This window comes from Diospyros lotus, chromosome 9 (genome assembly GCF_014633365.1).
Source record: "Diospyros lotus cultivar Yz01 chromosome 9, ASM1463336v1, whole genome shotgun sequence".
Lineage (NCBI taxonomy): Eukaryota > Viridiplantae > Streptophyta > Magnoliopsida > Ericales > Ebenaceae > Diospyros > Diospyros lotus.
The window spans coordinates 33335743-33358945 of NC_068346.1; the positions used below are offsets into that span (position 1 = coordinate 33335743).

At 33.0% G+C, this 23203-nt stretch overlaps 2 protein-coding genes across 9 annotated transcripts; one reads left to right on the forward strand and one right to left on the reverse strand.

The window, feature by feature from the left end:
- The first annotated feature begins 5743 nt into the window (after window positions 1–5743).
- LOC127810391 (disease resistance protein RPV1-like) lies at window positions 5744–22941 on the forward strand. 3 transcript variants are annotated; one of them, XM_052349850.1, is made up of 8 exons: window positions 5746–6520; window positions 18867–19968; window positions 20060–20108; window positions 20201–20451; window positions 20577–21503; window positions 21598–22216; window positions 22499–22556; window positions 22718–22941. In XM_052349850.1, exons 1-8 carry the CDS (start codon window positions 5934–5936, stop codon window positions 22722–22724), a joined length of 3600 nt encoding a protein of 1199 aa, XP_052205810.1. In that variant the 5' UTR covers window positions 5746–5933; the 3' UTR covers window positions 22725–22941. The 3 variants fall into 3 exon arrangements, with proteins under 3 accessions (XP_052205812.1, XP_052205810.1, XP_052205813.1); XM_052349853.1 differs by having other exon boundaries at window positions 6375–6520; window positions 18974–19968; XM_052349852.1 differs by lacking the exons at window positions 22499–22556; window positions 22718–22941 and having other exon boundaries at window positions 5744–6520; window positions 21720–21912.
- Window positions 10194–14771, reverse strand: LOC127810395 (uncharacterized). Of its 6 annotated transcripts, XR_008025421.1 has the most exons (5): window positions 14504–14771; window positions 12566–12689; window positions 12325–12480; window positions 10630–10685; window positions 10194–10419 (listed from the first exon to the last, which is right to left on the reverse strand). XR_008025421.1 is itself a non-coding variant. In XM_052349861.1 (3 exons), exons 1-3 carry the CDS (start codon window positions 14634–14636, stop codon window positions 10412–10414), a joined length of 297 nt encoding a protein of 98 aa, XP_052205821.1. In that variant the 5' UTR covers window positions 14637–14771; the 3' UTR covers window positions 10194–10411. The 6 variants fall into 6 exon arrangements, 2 of the variants coding, with proteins under 2 accessions (XP_052205821.1, XP_052205820.1); XR_008025418.1 differs by lacking the exon at window positions 10630–10685; XR_008025420.1 differs by lacking the exon at window positions 10630–10685 and having other exon boundaries at window positions 12566–12695.
- Window positions 22942–23203: the final 262 nt, after the last annotated feature.

Sequence of the window (23203 nt, forward strand, 5' to 3'; positions counted from 1 at the left end):
CGCGTCCTAGAAAATAAAATATATACACATATGAAAAAAATATTAAATTAATATATTAATCAATGATCATATGAACAAGTGCATCCAAAAGGACATAATATTACTTAAACTAATTTTGATATATGCTCTCTATACAAATCAATAAGCACTTCTCACAAAATATATAGAAATTCCTAGAAGAAGTTTCTTTTATGGTTGGAATAGATGCACCAAGTTTTTTAAGTAATACCCATATTAAGATTATTTTTGTTTATAATATATTATAATTCTATATATATATGAATCAATTGACCAAAATTTATAAAGAACCCCAATATTAACGCAACCAGTGATCGAACATTTGACAATACTTGACATGTCGTACCAAGTAAAAATGAAATTTAAAATCTAACAATTAATATCAAGTGTCTTCAACATTTATAGTGTAAATTAAAAAACATAAATAAAGGGACATAAAGATTCAATGAAATAATCTTGATCAACGAGAAGTATAATTTTTAATTTTATATTTAATTTATTTGTAAATTTATATTTTATAAATAAAATATTTATTTTTATTAGTATTTATATTATTTATATTGTTTTATGTTTAAATTTTTAAAATAAAATATTATATTTTAATATTTTAAAATTAAATGTTAAAATAAATAATATTTACTTTTTATTATTTAATTTTATAATACAATATTTTATATTATATTATAAAATATTATATTTAAGTATATATTTTATTATTTTTTTATATTTTTTTAATTTATTTTAAATCCCTCCACGTGTCCCCTCCCTGCCCCGCGGCCGCCACCCCCCCCCCCCCCCCCCCCCCCCCCGCGCCGTCTGCGTTCCTTTCTGCGTCTCTCCCTCGCTCTTTCAGTTCGGCATCACCCCATCTTATAAGGTATTTTTTATTTTTATTATTTTATCATTTTAACTGTTAGATATATTTTAAATGTTTGTTAGTTATAGATTGTTTTTTTTTTAACTGATATGTTAATTTTATTTTAATATTTTTGTTATTTATATTTATTGCATGTATGTTATTGTTTATTTTACATTTATATAGTTGTATATTTTGTATATATATTATTATGTATTGTGTATATATTATTAATGATTTATACAAAAAATCATTAACAAATGTGTAAAAGAATTATTATGTCAATTAACATTTGTAAATGAAATATTAAGTGGTTATAAAAAATAAAATGAATATACATTTTTTTAAAACAGTGTTTTATGTAGTTATTTATTAAATATATTATAATAATTTTAAATAAAAATCTTAATATTTATATTTTAATTACTTTTATAAATATTGTTACTTAGTTAGGTATTTATTAAATACAAGCTTTAAAATTGGAAATAAAAATATAATGTTATAAAATTTAATAAAAATTTTAAAAATATTTTTTTAATAAAATAAATATTAATTTATATAAAAAATTTAATAAATATAATATTTTTTTGTAAAAACAGTGTTTTTAGTTATTTATTAAATATATTATAATAATTTTAAATAAAAACTTAATATTTGTATTCTAATTAATTTTTATTTATATTTTAAAATTAAAAATACAAATATAATGCTATAAAATTTAATAAAAATTTAAAATATAATGTTTTTTAAAAGAAATATTAATTATATAAAAAATTTAATAAATATTCAATTCTTTATTGTAAAAACAGTGTTTTAAGTAGTTATTTATTAAATATATTATAATAATTTTAAATAAAAAGCTTAATATTTGCTTTTTTTTATTCAATTAATTTATTAAATTTTTAATTATCAAATTATGTATTTATATATAAATATAATTATCAAAATTTTAATTTGTATTTTTAATTAAAATATTTCTCAATATAATTATATAAATTAGAAAAATATAAATTAAAAATTTTAAATGTGAACTTTCGTAAGTAGTAATAATTATGAAAATATTTATTTTTCTATAATAATTAATTTATATAATTATATTTATATTTATATTTAATTAATCTTAATTACTATTTTTTTTTAATTTTTACATTCTTGCATGGTTTAAAATAATTTAATTTTATTTAAATTTTAATATATAATTTTAATTTATTATTATTATTTTTAAATTTTAATTTAATTTTAATATCTAATTTTAATTTTTATATTATTAATTTTTTAATTTTTAGATTCTTACCTGATTTAAAATAATTTAATTTTATTGAAATTATAATATATAACTTTTTTATTTTTAAAAATAATTTAGTGATAGGAAACCCGTCGCTGATCTATGACGGGTTCCCGTCGCTAATTAGTCTCATAGGAATTAAAATAATTTAATTTGAATATAATTTTATTTAAAATATAAAATATAATTTTTATTTTTTATTTTAAAAAAATAATTTAGTGACTAGAAGGCTCGTCGCTAATCTATGACAGGGTGATTCCCGTCACTAATCTGTGACGGGTTTCCATCACTAATTAGCTTAGGATTAAAATAATTTAATTTTAATATAATTTTATTTAAAATATAATATATAATTTTTATTTTTTATTTTAAAAAATAATTTAGTGACGGGAAGCCCCGTTGTTGATCTGTGATGGGGTGATTCCCGTCACTAATTTGTGACGGGTTCCCATCACTAATTAGCTTAGGATTAAAATAATTTAATTTTATTTTTATTTTATTTAAATTTTAATATATAATTTTTATTTTTTATTTTACAAAATATTTTAGTGACTGGAATCTCGTCGCTGATTAGCAACGAGTAGTCCCATCACAGATTAACGATAAAAATAATTTAATTTTAATTTAATTTAATTTATATTTTAATATATGATTTTTATTTTTTTATTTAAAAAATATTTTAGTGACGGAAAAGTCGTCACTGATCTGAGACGAGGGCTACTCGTCACTAATCTGTGACGAGAATCCCGTCGCAGATCTGTTATGGGAATCCCGTCGTAGATCTGTGACGGGATATTCCCGTCGCTAATTTCATGACAAAAATCATCTGTCACTAAATCGGTGACTAAATTTCTGCGACGTCACTTTTAGTGACAGGTTTTTTTATTTTAGTGACGAATTTTCTCGTCATTAAATTTGATTTTTCTTGTAGTGGCCCTTCTAGTGGCGCATGGTCGTGCGTGACAGGGCCTCTCCCTTTAAAATTTTCCAAATTTCTTCCTTAATTTATTTCTTATCATCCTATGTAAAAATATTTTAGATTGGTAACTCGAACTTTGTGAAACTACAATCAAACCAAACCAAAACCCCTGTGAACAGTAACCCGACGAGGCTAACGACCAAGATGAATGGTTTTTTTCATATTTCTTGCTGCATGTTGATTATTTGTTGAGTCATTTGTGCTTGGATGTGAATCTATTCACTTGATTTCCTTATATAGCATGTTTCTTTACTTATTTCTTCACTACATAGCATGAGGCATTGTGGCAAGGTAGTGGCCGTCATGGGTGGCTCTGTGGAGTCACATTTATGTTTGATGAGAGCATGGTGTGCGTGGGGTGATTGCAACACTTTAACATGGCTTCCACAAAAGAGAATTTCACTTTACATATGTGCATTATATACATGTTTTACTTCTTTCATGAAACCACTTCACTTAGATACTTGTTATCTAACTTGAGTTGATACCCCTGGAACGTCCCACGTTCTAGGTATATTTAACGTGTCAGGAATCGAGGGAGCAAGCAAGGTGAGTGGCAAGAAAATTATGGACGCTTAATGTTTTTTTAATCTTGTGGCCTAACGTGTAGTCTTGTTCGAGTTGTAATTAAAGCATTGTATCAGTTTGATGGTTGTACTACTTAATGTTAAACTTAAGTGCCATATAAAAAAATGATTGTATGTGTTTATAGTAGCCTAGGAAACCCTTTCAATTCTCTTGGCAGGTTCGATCCATAACTTTCATTATTTGGGATTTCCTAACACCCATTGGCGACTACATGTGTATGCGTTCATGTGATATTTGAGCTGAGGGGTGTTACACTTTTGGTCATTTTTTTATCTCATTTTTCATTTATTTTCTTTTTATTTAATTCAATCTCATATTATATACATAGGCCTAAGTCCAAATCAAAAATCCACTCATATTAGGCCTAAGCCCATTTAGCCCATAACTTTGGACTCTCCCACACATTTTAAACTCCATTTATGTGGGTTTACAAATTTTACTTTCACTTACATTTATCATCTCACACAATTATTATGTTCATTAATTGTCTTTTATCAACACATAAATTATTTCCACAACTAATTGAGACAAAAATTCATATACCAGAAATAAATTACCAATATCGTCTAGACTCACTAATGGTTGGTTACATAAAATATTTGATAGCGATAAATAATTGATTTCAATAAAATAGGTTAATAAGTTTTTTGTTATAAGCGTAATTAATAGTGTAGATCAGGTTAATGATGAGGGGATCTGACAGAACTCTATATAAATGTAAGGTTATGTTTTCGCTTTTGTCTAACAAATAATGAGTCATAATTATCTCACCCATTGAAAAGAGTTCATGGAGAGGAAAGAAGAGAAAATTTCTAGTGTAAAATTAATGTATGTGATTTGATTTGTATGTCTTGTTAAATATTTATTAACACTTAAAAAAGCAAATTAATAAAAGAATTGTGGCATATAAGCTCGTTAATGATTAGCAATTCTCCTAGAGACTTTTCGAGCAACTTATCTTCAATTACCTTGCAACTTCAAAATATTTTGAAATTGAAATTGTAATTCTATAGTTCATTAATTCTTGTTCTTTGGATTTGAAAAAAAAAAAAAAAATCTAAGAATTGAAATTTTATTCAATTCATAGTTTAAAATTGAAATTTCAATCAAAGTTGGTTAGAATCTTAGTCTTAGGCTATATTATTTATTTTATTTTCTCAAAGTCTTAAAAGGTGGACACAATAATTGTGCATGTGTACATAATTATTATATTAAAAAAATAATACAATAAAAAAAGGAAACAAATATTTTACAAAAAATAATTCACAGTGTAATGTTATTCCATGCATTTTAATGACTTTCTCATAGAAAATAAAATTTCAATTTGGGCTTCTTATTATATTAGGGTATTAATTAAGAATTAAAGACTCAATTACAGTAATGAAATTATTATATTATTTTAGTTTGAATTTTATAAATGGCATGTAACAGTAAGAGTGTTTTTCTCCTGATTTTTGGTGGTTTGGGGTATGTCTTGACCTTCGATTATAATCGCTTCGGCATTGATTTTTTCTTTTATAAAATTTTTACTTACAAACAAAAAAAAGAGATATTTGGGAGAAGATATGAACAAACTGGTGGCTGATATGATCAGTCGTTTGTGCATTAAAACTAAGGTGGATCTCATGGTCAAGTCCCTTTCAATTCTCATGCACTAGCACAAAACGATAGTTCACCTGGTTCTTATAGAAGCAATACTTTAAATTAACACAGTTGTTTAAATTTCTAAATGCAAATTTTAATTGTTGGTATAAGTTTTAAATTTATTCTAATAAATAACTGGTAGCTTAAAATGGGTATTTTTACTTAAATAATAGAATAGAATAGAATATTGGAATTATTATAAATCTCAATAACAATGGAAGAGTTTTAATTTTAGTTTTCTGAATATATATAACCACCATGAGTCCACATTTGATATTAAATAAGTAATCACCCCACCAATATTGAATTGAAAATACAAATTTACTTAATATTTGCTGCTTGCTTGCTGGAGCTTTCCAAAATCCTTTCCAGGCTAAAGGATTTCCTCCGAGTAGTTGCCGCTTGCAAAGGCAGACCCTCCAAAGCAAGACTTCTGAAAAAGCAGCAAGCCACACCCCCAAAGCAAGAGAATCCACGCTTTCTTTGTGTTGAAGATGTCATATATAGTATAAAGCAGCTTGGGTTCCACGCGACCAAAATGGAAAGTTAAGGAGGGCATTTTTATGAAAAAGGCAGCAAGCAGCTTGGGCCTTTCCTCCTTGTTCCGTTTCCATCTTTGTTCAATGGTTAGTCCAAGAGTCGAAGAATTCTCCTCTTCCACTTCTCAGTGTGCTTATGATGTGTTCTTGAGCTCTAGAGGCAAAGAGACCCGCAAGAGTTTCACCGATCAACTTTATATAGCTCTGCTGGATTCAGGATTTCACACTTTCAGGGATGAGGAGGGGATAGAAGTAGGAGAAAACATCAAGCCTGAACTTTGGAAAGCAATTCAAGACTCTAAAATTTCAATAGTGGTGTTCTCCGAGGACTATGCTTCTTCATGTTGGTGTCTTGATGAGCTTTTGATGATTCTCAAACGCAGGAGGGCCTCTGGACATGAAGTTTTACCCATATTTTATAACATGGATCCAACCTTAATCAAGAAGCAAAAGGAAAGGTATATGGAAGCATTTGCCAGGCATGAGGTGCAATTCATAGCTGAAGTGGATGAAAGAAAAGTTGAGTGGGTGGACAAATTGAAGGATCGGTGGGCAGCTCTTGAAGAACTTGCGGATTTGGGAGGAATGGTTTCAAAAGATCAAGATGATGGGTAATTTTCTGTGACTCCTTACTACTATTCCTATGTCCATGTCATTGTTGGTTTAACCACTTAATATTTCCTAATTTTCTGCTCCTCCACAAACCTCACATCAATCTAGATGCAACAACTTTCCACTTTTCTGCTCCTCCACAAACCTCACATCAATCTAGATGCAACAACTTTCCATAATTTCAGCACAGGGTTCTTAGCAATTGCGATTGTTGATTAGTTGTCACATAGGATTTTTGTTGGTCCTTCCTACAGTTCTGAGAGATCAGACATGATCTTCCTCAGCCAAATGGCTTGATTAACAACAACTGATGCAACCACATATTCAGCTTCTGCAGTTGATTGAGCCACAATATCTTGCTTCTTAGAATTTCAGCTAAACACACCTGAACCAATTGTAAAAAAATAACCTAATGTGCTTCTCATGTCATCTTCAAAACCAACCCAATCACTGTTAGTGTAACTGATCAACCTTGAATCCTGACCTTTCTTGAACCAAATTCCCAAATCCTTGGAACCTTTGATATATCTTAACACTCTTTTAGCAGCCTTATAAACCCACTTTAAACCAATTACCTTCCTGTCATTTGGTATGTCAACCAGCCTCCGAGCTTCATTCTTATTGATCATGTACAGTTCCTCCTGCATTGCCTTTACCCAACCATGTAAGCTTAGTGCTTCTTTATAAGTGACAGGTTCCATCAAGGAGGCTGTATTGCATCTCTCGTATATCTCTGTCAAATATCTTGTCTCTCTGATTGTAGTCTCAGAGTATGATTCTGCTTCAGCTGCATCTTGGTCATGGGAAATATTTCCCTCGATTACACTTTCTTTGTTAAACTCAACCATTTCTCTAGTCCAATTCCAAGTGCCAACCATCAAACTTAACATCTCTTGAAATTACCACATTCTTTACTTGCAAATCAAATACTTTATATGCTTTGCTATTGCTACTATACCCCAAGAACATCCCTGTTATAGCTCTTTGCTCTAGCTTATCTCTTTTTGTTTTTGGGACATTAATGTAGCATACACTCCCAAAAACCTTGAAATGTGTTATTGAAGGCTTGACTCCAAACCAAGCTTCAAATGGAGTCTTTCCTGTTAAAGCCTTGTGTAATATCCCATATTGGCAATAGCTTATCACGTAATTTAAGCGAGCTTAAAATACCAAAAATTAGCGTGATAGTAAAAATAAGTCATCAAATCGACTATAGGGAGTACCCTAGAGCTTAGATGTCTAAAGATAAGGGTATGACATCAACAAGCGTCTCGAGGCAAGATTTTTTATGCCGAAAGAAATCAAATTAGAAACGATTTTTGGTACAGCTATGATTCAAGCTAAGAAACTAAATGATCGTAAGAGACTTTCAGGAAGTTAGTGAGACCCTGAGTAGGTTCATATTTAGCATAAGGAGCAACCCTTAAGTGGTTTCGGAAAGAAACAAAAGTAATTTCAGTCGAAACACGATCTTACATGTATTCGAGCCTAATTGTAAATTATTAATTTTGACTGAATGTGGTCAAAACAATGGTTTTTCTAAATCTTTGGGGATGAAATGAAGGTTTTAGAACTTATGGGGTTTAGTGAAATTATTAGATAACTCAGGGGTTTCAAATAGAGGGCCAAAATGCAAAAGAAAATTTCAAAGGGGGCCAAAGTGTAAAATCTGAAACTTCTGCCAAACAGCACAGCCGACTGACCGCCACGCATGGGAGACAAAATCAGGTGATGGAATGGCCGATCTTGCCAGGGCATGGCCAAGCACGGGCCTAGGAAGATTGGGGAGCAAGCAAAACCTTTAATTGGCCAGTAGGATAACCAGAATCGGCTATAAATAGCCAAGAATCTAATTGAGGGTTTCAAAGATTTTTGGCATTGATTGGTCCATGTTTTGAGAGATTTGATAAAGGAATTTTGCTCTAGAGGTCTTGAGGAGCATTTTTGGAGATTTTGAAGCTTTTTGGAGTGCGTTTGAAGGGCGTTCGAGGGTTCGACGAAAAGTCGCGATCGGTGTCGGAGCCAGACTATTTTTGGGCAAATCAAAGTGTTTCCGGTGGTTGTTTCAGGCCAAGGGTAGTGCCATCGTGACCAACTTAAAGAGGGCTTCCAGGTGGTGTGGTAAGGGGAAAATTCAGGTTGCCGGCGATGAGGGGTTCGCCTGAGAAAATGACCAGCGCGTGCAAGGGTCTATACACGCAAGCGTGTGGGTGGCGCATAAGGGTATGTGGAGGCAAGGTATTTTTTGATTTTTTTTATATATTTCTAGAAAAATATTTTATGATTTATGGTGGAGAAAATTTTGGGAAAAACCTTGAGAAGTTATTTATTTTGGAATTTTTGAGGAGAAAATAAAGAAAAATTATGAGAATAATTAGAAAAAAATAGGTATTGATATTCTTTTGAATGAATATGATGTCTAGGGATCATTGAGGCTCGAGGTTGAGTATTAGTACGATTACTTGATGACTGATACGAAAATCAAGATTGGTACGAGAATCGAGGTGGTCTGAGATACATTTAAGGTGAGTAATTCTACCGAAAACTTAGTTTACTGTGAGTGTTCTTACTTAAAAACTTGGTTTTATTTTGGGTGGTTCGACCCCATACTTGATTTGTTTTATATAAACGGTTTCACCTGTGATAGGTTGGTTTCATGTGGGAGGTTCATCCTAAAATGTTTCATGCATGTGCATTGAATTTTGTGTGATAAATTGTGTACATTGAACTGTTGTTTTCATGATGCATCGAATCATGGTATGTGGCATTAGCATGTTTATGTGATGTTCTCGTGGGATGTGGGTTGTCAACTTATATTGTGGCACTTGAGTGATCGATAACACTCGGGATATGTGCCAAGGATTAATTCTATGTGACCCACTTGGGACGAGACTGAGACAAACTTCACACTATGGTATTCAAGTGGTGGGGTTGAGAGTGGACACCATCTCTGATGTTGGCTCAAGTGGTGGGGCTGAGAGTGGACACCACCCCAGCTTCCTTTGAGAAATAACATTATTGTTGAGGTGAATGTTGACTCTGAGGATAGTGTGTGATCCTCTTATGGCTAGGGTTGTGTGGAGATCTAGGATGCTTTTTGAGTGAGAACATAATGCCTGACCTGATAGTGGGGTGATTCTCGAGTTCCACTACAAAAAAAAGGGGTTTTAACGAGGGGAAAACTAGTGGTTAAAAGTTGGTTTCCCGTCGTTAAAGAGTTTTAACGACGAAAAAAATCCTGTCGTCGCCCGTCGTTAATAGTATTAATGTCAAAAAAAAAAAAGTACCGTCGTTAATATAAGTAATGAGGGGCAAAAGTCCCGTCAATAAAAACAATAATAACGATAGAATATTTCTATCGCTATAACAATGTGTGTGGTCGTTGAAAATAATATTAACGATGGATATTTTCGTCGTTATTACAATATTTACCGATCACTAAACATAATATCAACGATGAATATTCCCATCGTTATTACAATATTTACTGGTCACTAAACATAATATCAATGATGAATATTTTTGTTGTTATATCTATATTTATTTCTCATTATGACTATTTTTACAATTATATAAAAATTTATTTTGTACCAATTAATTTTGGCAAAAGAGATACTAATAATAAAAATGTGATTCTCAATTAATTTAGTAAAAACAAGATATATGCAAAATATGATCATTGACATTAATTATGTACTAATTACAATCATCTTAAGAACTTCCATATGTCCACAATCATAAAAATGAAAAAAAAAAAAAAAAACTATGGGTTTCATATTATCCTAATCTCTCCCCCTATAATCAAAATAAAAAAATTGTTACAAGTGTCATTAAAATCCATGTATTATAGTCGCAACCAATACCAAGAGTTCCCTGCTCGACTTGTATCTTCAAGTACCTACAAATTGCGAAGAGAAAAAATCATATTACTCATCATCTTCTAAAATAGCAGTACTAAATTTCTAATACTATCTCTACTCAATAAACTCCATTAAAACATGAATACATTAATCCAATGATTAACACTATCTCTACTCAATAATCAATATTATTAGCAATTAATTAAATTCACCATTAATCTCCTGTAGGAGGTTTAAGAATGTAATACCTATTTAATAAAAAATTGTCAAAAAACTTCCATATGGTCTAGCTTTGAACATTGTCCTACAAAAATTTAAATCATTCAGTAAAAGAAAAAAAAACTTTAGGATCAAAGGTAATCATGTATCTAAAAATAGTCTTACATTATAAAGTAAAGAAAAGAATAAATAAATCCCTACATGAAGTGAATAGAACTCATATGAAAAAAGGCACACAGCCAAGGAAACATACAAACAAATGTATCAATGACTTCAAAAGCACCTTAGCACTTAATCATGTTCTAGCGCCACAATCAATTTAAGAACTCGTAAGACGTTTGTGGTGAAATGATTATGTAAGTGATTGTTCTGTTAACTAACTTTAATATCAATAACATGAGAAACGGACATAAGAATTTAATGGTGATTATTTAGTTAGCAGAATGTATGCAACTTTCAAACAGCAGGGGAAGTGGAGGAACTACAGTATAACAACACACAAGACATAAAGCCAGTTCTCAGTTTACACAATGTTGAAATGGATGCACTTCTAGAAGTAATTGGGTCCATATACTCCTTAATAAAGCCAATAATTGGGTCCATATATAATAAAGCCAGATCTCCAACGACCAGATTTCTATAACTCCTTAACTGGGTCCATATATTCTTGTGTAACAAAGTAAATAGTGAAACACATTTTCCTTGCCAAAGTAATATATATCAACATGTTAATACAAACATTATCCAAGAGAAATACCTTAGCTTGAATGTATTTCTCCTTTTGGTGAAAAGCTTCTTTCAGATTCGGTTTTGTAACTGATAATAAAGCATTTGATTCATTTTTCTTGCTTTAACATTTTTTATTCCACAAGAAATAGAGAAATACCTTAGCTTGAATGTATTTCTCCTTTTGTCCTTGAGCTACTTTTGGCTAGCTCAAACTATTTGTTGAAAGAATCTCACAATCGGTTTTTCAGACAAGATAATCAACAATTGAAAGTATTTGTTGAAAGAACAGAATTTATCAAAAACCACTCACTCCCATATAGCCAACATCTGTATACATGAAAAAGATGTAATTTGGCCTGTGATATCACATTTAAATAAAATATTCTTTTCCAAAATCCTTGTCAAGTAGCATTCCTACTGCAAGTGTTGTCCAGTGACAACAAATAAATAACATCAACTCACAATGTGTTATAAAATTACCACAACAATGCTTTTAATTGACCCAGATGGCCTCTTTAGATTCCTCAAAGATACAGCCAAGGAACACCAACCTTGAGGAGTCATTCATGTTCATAGTTCTCAGAGAAGTTATTCAAGTGATGGGGTGAGCCAATACCGCAAAGTATTACATAGACTCTTCTCAATACATTAAGTATATGCATTAGACGCTTGATATCTTTATGTATACAAGATGTTCAATTGGGCACGCTACTAGGTAATGTCTAATTGTTTAGAAATTTTCTACAAAGAACCATCCACAAAGCTCCCACAATGTAGATAAAAAACTTAGAATCACTATGTAAACACCAATCCCAAAGTCCTTGAGTAGTAAATTTTATATAAATTTGAGAATAATGCAATCCTAATACTTGATAGATTTGTCGATTAACTTAAAACAAATAGAAGGTGTCCTTTTTGCACTTGCTCACCACGGTACTTTTAACTCACCCATTTAATTTAACCAGTAATGCAAGATGCCTAAATATAAAACTCACCTTGTTGAGAAGCAACTTGAGTGCTTGTCACTGGCTTCTTGGTTGAAGCCCTACCATACGATTGTCTTTCAGCAGGCCTGATAACAGATAGTAGGGAGATCATACATGCATGCATGTGTGAAACAAAGACACCAGCCATTTTAGGACATTGAAAACCTGAATAGAAATTCAGACGCATCAACATCAAATATAAATATGATACATCATGAGTAATACATCCAAGAAAGAAATAAATTAACACCTCTTTCTAGAAGCTTCATTTGCAGCTGTACCCTTCGCATCTTTCAAACTGGACTCACCCTTCTGTTTCTTAAGCATAGCTTAAGAAACCTAATCAGTATGTTCATTTGGTTTGTCTTTATCATCTGGTCCTTTACAACAGGATGACATCAGATTATCTAATTTCAGATATAAATGATTATTAAACCAAACCTCATATTCTCGAAGCAGTCACAATCTACATTGAAATTACTTGAAGATCTGCCCACATTGATTCTAATTGGTTGAAGGTAGAATTGGATCACTCAATTACATGCAAAAATTAAAAATAAAGAAATACAAAAAATTTAATTGGTCTAATAATGACCTTGAAATTGAACTAATCCACTCAATTAAATCAATGACAAATTCAAACTGACATAACAGTAAAAGATTTAATTCCTATCTAATTTTTAATTTGAGAAATTACCCAATGATTCAATTTATAAGATCTACTAAAACTTGGTTTCAGGGCTTCCTTATGTTGAGATAGAAGGAAGCCCTGAAACCAAGTTCTACTTGCATAAGAATACATACTATGAAAGATGGCGCATCAATCCAAAACAGTAACTTTAAAGGCAAACTTGAGAGTTTAAGTCCTTTGTTATGAAAGAAGAGTTAATTTTTCTATTTGCATAAGAATACATATACATATTAAATTTGGTTTGGCTGGCATTTTTTCAAATTGGATGCCCTGTCATGGAAGGCCAGTGGCAGGGTTTTAAGTTTTGCTGACAGAAGGTTTGGTACCTACCAACTATTTGTACAACAAAAACCATGAGATTCCCTGAGTTGAAAGAGAGGGTTCAAATATTGTTAAATGTGGCAGCTGAGTTCAACCTTCTCTCAGATTGGATGACCTGTCATGTAGCAAGGAGGGGTGGAATGGAAGTGGCCCTTTCACACTACATCTCATATCAAACTTGCTATATCTCAATCAACGTATATGGGTCATTGATGATAGATTCCAGCAGGTCATATAATTGATGGCAGGACTTTGCACACGAAGGTAGGTAAACTATGCAAATCATAGGCAGCACCTCTTACTCTTAGCATTACTTTAGTTCAATCAGTCTTTGTTTCGAATTATTTGCATGTTTTATTTTTAATATATATATAAGAATTGAAAGTTCACATTATTAGGCCTTTGCATGTAGGCGAAAGGGATGGAATTATGTGCCATTTTAGTGGCAGATAGAGGCCATGCAATGGTAGTTGCATATGGCTGCATCTTTGATTGCTTGTTCAGCTCTAATGTACCCATCATCATCCTCTACTTTAACACCCCCCCCCCCCCCCCAAAAAAAAAAAATAATAATAATAATAATAAGTAATAAATAATTTAAAAAAACACACACACACACACGCAAAAGCAAGGCAAAATGTGACACATTGGGCATCAATTATAACTTAACTTGCATAATCACAAACCAACTATCATTAGCGGTGACAACATGCCCTAGAATTACACTTTACCAATAAAGATACATTTTGATATAATCATGTTTTTTTTAGCACAATCCAAGCCTGCAACTTAAGACTTATCTTTACACACAGTGTGTCTATATATATATATATATATATAAGATTAAGGATACAAAGAAAGATAAAATAAGGTCTCAATCAAGAAGCAAAAAAAGGAAATTCACAAAGACAGCCCTAACATGTAGCAGAAATTAAAACATAAACCCTCAAAATCAACCACAATTGTATAAACCACAAAGTAACAGTTAGCTAGGGTTTCGCTACAGATACAAAGGGATGAACGATTCTAATAATTGAGTACCTCAATATTGAAACCCTAGAATTCAACTTCAACCTTCAAAGAAACAGAACAAAAAGAAAGAAACCCATATCCGAATTGATTGAGATCTGAACAATGAACCAAAAGAAAACTTGGAAGAGCGATAGAGAAACTTACATGAAACCAAGATCGACGATGACACAAGCAACAACGATATGTAGGAGCTTCGATCGCCAACTGTATGAAAGACAAGTTCGTGCAATAGAGGCAAAATTGGATTGACGAGAAGAAAGGGCAAAAAACTGAACATGCGGATATGGATTGACTGGAAGAAGGCAAATTTGGTAGAGGGTAGTGCGATTTGGATTGACGAGATTTGGATTTGGAGGGATTTGAATTTGACATGAAGAGGCGGAGATTGGACGCGCGAGAAGAAGGATGAATGATGGAGGTGATAGAAGAAAGGGTTTTGAAAAAGAATGATGAAATTAATATACAAGAGAAATTAATAAAATAAGATTTTGGAAAAAGAATGATGAAGTGTTAAAAGAGAAATAAATAAAAAAATTGTCTAATTAAGATTGTGGATTCAAGTTGATTTTTTAGGATCAATGACGACGGGACTTTTAATTAATAGTGAGAAATTTAAATATTCGTTATTAAAAAACTAATTTTATACTATATTTAATGAGAGTATAAATAATCTCTCGCTATAATTATGAAAATTATGTTTTTAACGACGGGATATTTATTCTCACGTTAATTTTTTCTCGTTAAAAGCCATTTTTTTTGTAGTGTTCATGCATTGATGTTACCCCTCTTAAGCAAGGTTGTGTTATGTCAATGTGTCGATGTGGTTGTGATACGTTTAGAGAGATTGCATTTTTCCTGGTTAAGGTTAAGTGTTGTGTGGGATTCTCTTGGTCTGGGACATGTCGGAATATGTCGGTTTGTTTTCATGGTCTTGCACATATTCATGAAATTTTTTTTGAACTATCACTTAGATAATTTAGCATCTAATTTGGATTATGTCCCTAGAATATTCTCGAAATCCCGAGTTAACGCACGCTGGGGAAAAGCAGGGCGTTACACCTTAGTTGGTAGCCTATTGAGGAGATACACTGAAGTGTTTACTACCTCAACCCAGAAGCTTTTAGAAATATTTTTCTCAAACAATAAACATCTGGCCATCTCCATGATAGACATGTTCTTTCTTTCACTCACTTTATTTTGTTGTGGAGAATAGGTGACTATTAATTGATGATGAATTCCAACCTCACTGAGATACTTCTTGAAATACAAGGAGGTAAACTCAATTCTATTGTCAAACCTCAACACCTTAATTTTTCTTCCAAATTAATTTTTAGCAAATGTTTTGAACTTAAGAAATTCTCCAAACACTTTAGACTTTTATTTGAGAAAAAATACCCAGCACATTCTAGTGCTATCATTAATGAACAATAGGAAGTATCTGTTACCATTGAGAGAGGATGTCTTCATGGGTCCACATACATCAGTATGAACCAATTCCAGCATGTCAGATGCCCTCCAAGCCTAATTTTTAGTAAATGGCAACCCTTGTTGCTTTCCAAACTGACATACACTCTTGTTATCATGACCAACAAACAAATATTGTGCAAGCTCTTTATCATGCATATACTTTAAAGCACCATAGTTAAAATGCCCTAACCTTTTATGTCAAAGAGATGACTCATCAACTAAACCAACTAAAGCATTCATATTAGATTGTTTTCAATTTATTAGAAAATATTTGTTCTTTATCATAACAATAAGTAATTCAACACTAGTTGGATTAGCAATTGTGCATGCATTGTCTCTTCAAAGTGAGAAGTGTAATGCTTTTCTAGCATTTGAGGTACACTAAAAAGATTTTGACTATTTTTAGGCACATATAAGACATCTGTGATCAGTTTAGTACCTTTTGGTGCCTTTAACTTCCACAAATTCTCCATTTCCCACTTTCACTCTAGAAAAGAAGTCTTTCGAATCTACAGGGCATTCACCAATTCTAGCAAGGTGATCTAATTAAGGTCTCTTGAATCTTCAAGATATGAGATCTTTGCCTCAAACCTTTCAGCCAAGCTCACCAAAACTTTCTCCACAACTCTCTTTTCTAACAGTTCTTCCCCCAACAACCTCATATTGTTCACCACCCTTAAAGAGTCTGCTAGCATATTCTTGAATTATCTCAAAATCATTCGTTCTGAGTAGTTCAAATTCTCTTCTAAGATTCAAGACTTACATCTGTCTTATTTTCTCATTGCCTTAGAACTCCTCCTTTAGTTTGTCCCAGGCTTCTTTAGGTGTGTCACATGCTATTATCTTGTTGAAAATAGCTTCTGACATAGCTGCTTGCAAACATGCCAAAGCCTTGAATTTTTTAGCTGACTCTTCTACATGATGCTTTATTTGTGCTATGGTAAAGTTGACTCTAAGTGGTGGAGGATCTCTATCTATCTTAACTACATTCCAAAGGTCGAGACCCCTTAAGTAAGTCTTCATCTTTACAACCCAAATATCATAGTTTTCTCCTAAAAATATAGGAGCTAAAGGTGATGAAACACTGCTTGAGGTTATGACTAAACTCTTAGGTTTCTGGGTTTTAGTAGTAAGGGTCCACAAGCTAATAATATTTTATATAAAGGATCATACTTTTCATTGTGATTCTTTTTATTCAATCAATTATTATTTCAAAGGCTTTATGTTTTATTTGTCATTAATGATTGTCGTCATTATTTATTGCAATCTATATTTGACAAAGTCCATAGATCAAATAGGCTTGTGGCATATGGTCGTGCACAGAGATGACGATCATGAAACATATTTCTTATAAACCTTGATCTTAAATGTTCCTAGTCATAGAGTTATTACGTATGAACACTAATAGCTCGGATAGACTAACACATATGATGCATGCTCAATTAATAGAATGTCTTGTTTCATGGACATTGGTGTGAGGACACTAGTGCATATATGTGGGTGCTTATTAGAAGAATAAGTACACTGAACTAACCCGCTGTAAAATTCCTAATGATTATTGTTCAATGTTGAATTGGAATTCTTGTGTTACAATTATGCAGACTGACCCTTAGACTTGAGACATTATGATAATCTTATATTTGACTAGTTACGACTTGATGTTATTTGGATTCTAAAGGAATTGTTAACAAACTATCACTAGGCATGTCCTTGTCACATATGAAGGCTTATGAATGTCAATAAAGGATTCGTCACTTATCGTACAGATAAGAGGATGTCCTATGTATTCCAATAATTTCATGACTGTGGAAATCCTTGGCCAAGGTGAGGTGGAAATCAAAAAGTGTTTTGATTTCACCTATTAAATCATAAATTTAGAATGGATACATAATTATTAAATAGTTAGGGTTCGACATAAAACCATACACTAAATTCACTCAAGACATTAATTGATGAAAGGATTTTACTGCACAGTAATTGCAATTGAAAAGGTCCACATATATTTCATCATTGGCTAGGTATTCATGACATGTTGCTAAACGTTAACCATGATATATAGAGATTTTAGAATTAATTTGATTAATATTAAAATTATTAATTAAAAAGTTTAATTAAGAAGCTCGTGTTTAAATTAAACCAATAGATTGGGCCCTAAAGTAACCCAATAGAGTTGGGTCCTACATCTAGTCTAATGGTGGATCTAAGGGGTCACACACTTGGATCGAGTCCAGTTCACAATTAAAAGAAAGAATCGGCCCAATATGATTAGAGTCCAGCCCTAAAACATTTAGGGTTTTGTTATGGCAGGATTAGGGTTTTGTACTCTATAAATATGCCACTTCTAAACACTTAGAGAGATGAAGAAAATTTTCGTGTTCTCTCTCTTAAAAAAAAAAATCGTCTAAGTTGCTAGCACGACTTGGGACGTCGTGGAAATGACTGATCATGTGAACTGACTTAGAAGAGTTCGCGTTTGCGTCTCTACAGATCGGAAATAGACGGGATCAAAGGCTGCATGATCGCGATTTTCTAACACTTGCTGGTTTCTCTCTTTCTCACAGTCCCTCTTAAGAACTTGACAGCTCTGATACCATTTGTTGGTTTGAGTACATTGAAGAAGAAGAAAGAAGGCAAAAAATGAGGCAAAAACTCTTAATTCTATTTATCAAAAACAAGTACATGTATATATTCATAAAGCACAAAATGCTTCCGTAAAATCTGCAACACAACCACTTAATATTTCTTGATTTTCTGCTCCTCCACAAACTACACATAAATCAGTAACAACTTCCCACAATTTCAGCTGAACTTCATATAAAAAATAATCATTCCTTTTGAAAAGCAAAAGTGTCAACCTTCAACAATCATGCTTTGTATAAAAAATCAGTAACACTTGTCATTAGCCCAATAAATCCAGTTGGTTAGGTGGTCCTAGCTTAGCTATTTTTCCCGTTGGTTGAATGAGTATTTGTAATTTTTATTCAAAGTCCCTAGGTGCTTATAGTGCTGATCTATGTTCCACCTTGATCACATTCTATAGAGATGAGTCAAAGTTTATCCAGCAAGTTGTTATAGCAGTTCAAGACAAAATCAATCGCACAATCTTGAATGTTTCCCCTTACTTAATTGGAACGCATACTCGCGCAGAAGACATCAACACTTGGTTACAAGATGAATCTGGTGATGTTAGCCTGGCAGCCATTTGTGGGATGGGCGGAATAGGGAAGACTACGATAGCTAAAGTTGTGTATAATTTAAAATTCTCAAGTTTTGAAGGTGGCAGCTTTCTTGAAAATATAAGAGAAATTTCAGGACAACCCAGAGGTTTAATTCGTTTGCAAAAAAAACTTCTTTCAGATATTCTAAGGGGGAGAAAGGAAAAAGTATATAGTATTGATGAAGGGATCGCCAAAATTAAAGCTGCCCTATATTGCAAAAGAGTTCTTGTGGTCCTTGATGATGTTGACAAAATGGAGCAATTGGATGCAATACTTGGAATGCGAGATTGGTTTTCTCAAGGAAGTAAAATCATAATTACAACCAGGAATGAGCAGTTACCAAGGGCTCATGAAACTTGCAGGATATACAGGGTTGAAAAATTGGATGATGCAGAATCACTAGAGCTCTTCAGTTGGCATGCCTTTGGACAAGACCATCCCACTGATGATTATGAGGCAGATTCTAGAAGAATGGTGCACTACTGTGATGGGTTGCCATTAGCCATTAAAGTTTTGAGTACTTCTTTATCTGGAAAAAGCCTAGATGTATGGAAGAGTCATTTAGAAAAACTAAAAGCAATACCCAACGGTAAAGTATTTGAAAAGCTCAAAATAAGCTATGAAAATTTGCAAGATGAGCATGACAAAAATTTGTTCCTCCATATTGCTTGTTTCTTCGTTGGGAAAGACAAAGATTGGACAGTTCAAGTCCTAAACAAGTGTGACTTCTACACGACAATTGGAATCCACAATCTTATTGATAGATGCATGTTAAGTATTGATTTCCGGAATAAGTTGAGAATGCATCAATTGATTCAAGATATGGGAAGAGAAATTGTTCGGCAAGAATCGCCATATGAGCCAGGTAAGCGCAGTAGAATATGGAATCATGAAGAGTCCTTTGATGTCTTGGCAGAAAAAACTGTGAGTACAAACATGTTACTTGTGTGTGCATTTTAATTAACAATACTTTCTTTCTCTATTTTACTCTTCTGTTTTGGCCCTTTGTTATTAGGGTGCTGAGAAAATAGAAGGCCTCATTCTGGACATGCACTTCTTGAAGGGTAATAAATTTTGCAGGAAAACTCAATGTTCTTTGATCGATGTAATTCACCAAAATGACAATGTTTTTCTGTGTTCTCCTGGAATCCAATAGGGGTTGCTGAAGGAAATTCTAGCGAAGTAGTTTTTGAAACAAATGCATTTGCAAAGATGTGCAAGCTAAGACTTCTCCAGCTCAATTTTGTACAACTCAGTGGCAGCTTTGAAAAATTTCCTAAAACATTAAGGTGGTTGTGTTGGCATGGCTTCCCTTTTGAATCTATACACAATGACTTCCAATTGGATAACGTGGTGGCTCTTGACATGCGTTACAGCAGGTTGAAAAATGTTTGGGATGGAAGAAAGGTGAGCAGTGTTCTTATGGTACTGAATTCATTTCATATCCATACTTGCTGGGTTATTAATGAAGTTCTTCTTTCTTTCTATCTTTCTTTTTATCTTTTTCTTTTTCTTTTTGTTTTGTTTTGCAGTGTTTTAGTTCATTGAAAATCCTTAATCTCAGTCACTCTCATTTCCTTGCCAAAACTCCTGATTTCTCACTAGTCCCCAATCTTGAGAGACTAATTCTTAAAGATTGTGTGAACTTGGCTGAGGTTCATGAATCCATTGGAAACTTAAAGGCACTTGCTGTTATGATCCTAAAAGATTGCAGAAATCTGAGGAAGTTGCCAACAAACTTCATTGTGCTAAAATCTTTTGAAAAGCTCGACATATCTGGTTGCTCAAATCTTGATGAGTTGCCAACAGGACTGATGAATATGAAATCTTTGAAAGTGTTCCTTGCTGACAGAATTGATATAAGTCGTTTGCTCTCAACCACTGGAGAGCCAAAATCTCGATATGCATTTCTTTGGTCTTTGGTACAAAGGTTTGGAAGAGTTCCACAGTTGTCACGGTCTCCTTTGCCGAGCTCATTAGTACGGTTGAGTCTTGAAAACTGCAATCTCTCTGATGATGTTTTCCCCATGGATTTTAGTCACTTGAACTTGTTGAGGGATTTGAACCTTGGCAGAAATCCTATCCGTAGCCTACCAGAATGCATCAGAGGTCTTAGTGCACTACATATCCTACGCTTAGAATCATGTACAGAGCTTCAATCGCTTTTGGAGCTACCGAGCTTGGAAATATTGCAGGTGCCAGAGTGCACATCTTTGCAAAGGATAACTTATCAGTCAAGTACGTCCGGACCACAAATCATAGAACTAACAAATTGTGGGAAACTGGTTGACCTAGAGGGTGACATCAAGCTTGAGCCTATAGGAAATGTAGATGCGGAAGTCATAAAAGTTTTGGGCTTGCACAACGTGCAATCTATGACAAACGTTGAGATGGACTTTTTCAATGGCGTCTCAGCAAATAGCACCTCATCCGGCAGAATTGAGAGGCTTCCTATTCAGGTTCTCTCTCTCTCTCTCTCTCTCTCTCTCTCTCTCTCTCTCTCTCTCTAAATTGTGCAAGAACTTCTTTTCCGAATTGAATTTCATGGCTCAGGGGCTGCATGAAGAAGGTATATTCAGCACATTTTTTCCAGGAGGCGAGGTTCCAGACTGGTTTAGCAATAAAAGTGCAGGGTCCGCAATATCTTTTACTGTGTGCTCACTACCTAATTGCAGGTTCCAAGGCCTGAACTTCTGTTGTGTCTATGCACTTTCCGATAAAGAGGAGATTTGCTGGCCACCTCCATTATTTGCTAAAGTTTGCAATAAGAGCAAGGATCTCAAGTGGATATATGGTCCGCGTGGCTTTGTCATTCCAAAAGCTGGAGAAGAGGTGATATGGTTAAGCCACTGGAAGCTTGGGAATTATTTAGACGCAGGTGATGAAGTGACAGTTAAAGTAGTCGTTGATGTTGGTTTTCAAGTGAAAGAGTGTGGCATAAACCATGTGTGCGCGCAAGATCAAGAGGACATCGAGAAAGCCTCTTTTGATCACTCTCGTTTAGATGCATGTATTTATGGAAGTATCCCACGGGTTTCTAGTGTAACTATTAATGGGGCAACTTTTCTCGGCATTCGTATCAACTACTCCCGGGGAAGGTCCTCACTATCACACCACCTTTCTAGATATGATTGGTCCCAAAAATTGTTGGAAGACTCCACAGAAATAACTGGTTCGTATCTTGTAGCTTTCCATATTTCTTTGTGCTCTTCGGCTGGGTATTGGATGAAGAATTGAGTTAATTACTTTCCACAGTGAGACTGTGAAGAACAAAAAAGATGATGAAAAAAGCGATACAGTCAGAATGATTTATGCAAAAGTAGTCATTAAAATATGCAGTAGTGATATTTTTGAGAATATATATTCCTTTATTCGTTATTATTTCATTTATGATATCCAAGGAAATTCACATACGATCTCTCTAAGGGTTTGTGTTGATTTGCTTGGTTTACAGGCCAAGTGGTAGTACAAGATGAGAATGGGGTTTTCAGGCTACCAACAGGGGCAGCAAGGTGAGCAAGGCCTGTCACATATTTTCCATACTTTTAAGGCAAACTCTATTTCTTTAGTCATCAGCTTGATATCCAATCATGATCTCTGCACTACCGTTAAGTCAATTTTGCTAAGATCTCTACAAACTTTGAAATCTGATCTCCTTTTGTGGTCTCTGCAGAATTTGAAGTTGCCCCCTCAGAAGTCTCTGAACTTGAATTGCTCCACCAAAACTATAGTGAGAGTATATTGTTTAATATATATATATATATATTATCGTATATCATTGCCTAGAGGCACGATGTAAATAATATTAAGATTAAAATGTAGTTATAATTTATAAGTATTATGTTATAATAATTTTTCTTATATTAAATGCTCTACAAAACTCAAATAAAAAACAAATATATAAGATTTTTAATGTTCACTAATATTGTGATAGAGATAGAATTTTGAGGAAGAAAATCTGTTGAATTGCGATGAAGAAAAGGGGAGAAAAATTGTAGAGGTAAGATTCGCAAGAGATTTGATTATCTTAATTCTTCATAATAATTAGTATAAATCAAAGACCTATTAAATAGATTAAAACAAATCCACTAAGCTACAAAATAGGAAAATACTAACAACAAATCAACCACCTAATATTATCTAACAGAATAAACAAACT

Bases quoted from the DNA above. Each gene is read 5' to 3' on its own strand.
- LOC127810395 (XM_052349860.1), bottom strand. From the start codon at position 14,636: ATGTTCAGTTTTTTGCCCTTTCTTCTCGTCAATCCAATTTTGCCTCTA. The intron at 12,481-14,503 runs GTAAGTTTCTCT...ATTTCTATTCAG, and splicing joins ATCGTCGATCTTGGTTTCAT to GTTTTCAATGTCCTAAAATG. The intron at 10,686-12,324 runs GTGAGTTTTATA...AAATTTTTGTAG, and splicing joins TCAAGTTGCTTCTCAACAAG to GACAATGTTCAAAGCTAGAC.
- LOC127810391 (XM_052349850.1), top strand. From the start codon at position 5,934: ATGAAAAAGGCAGCAAGCAGCTTGGGCCTTTCCTCCTTGTTCCGTTTC. The intron at 6,521-18,866 runs GTAATTTTCTGT...CACATTCTATAG, and splicing joins TCAAAAGATCAAGATGATGG to AGATGAGTCAAAGTTTATCC. The intron at 21,504-21,597 runs GTTCTCTCTCTC...TTCATGGCTCAG, and splicing joins TTGAGAGGCTTCCTATTCAG to GGGCTGCATGAAGAAGGTAT.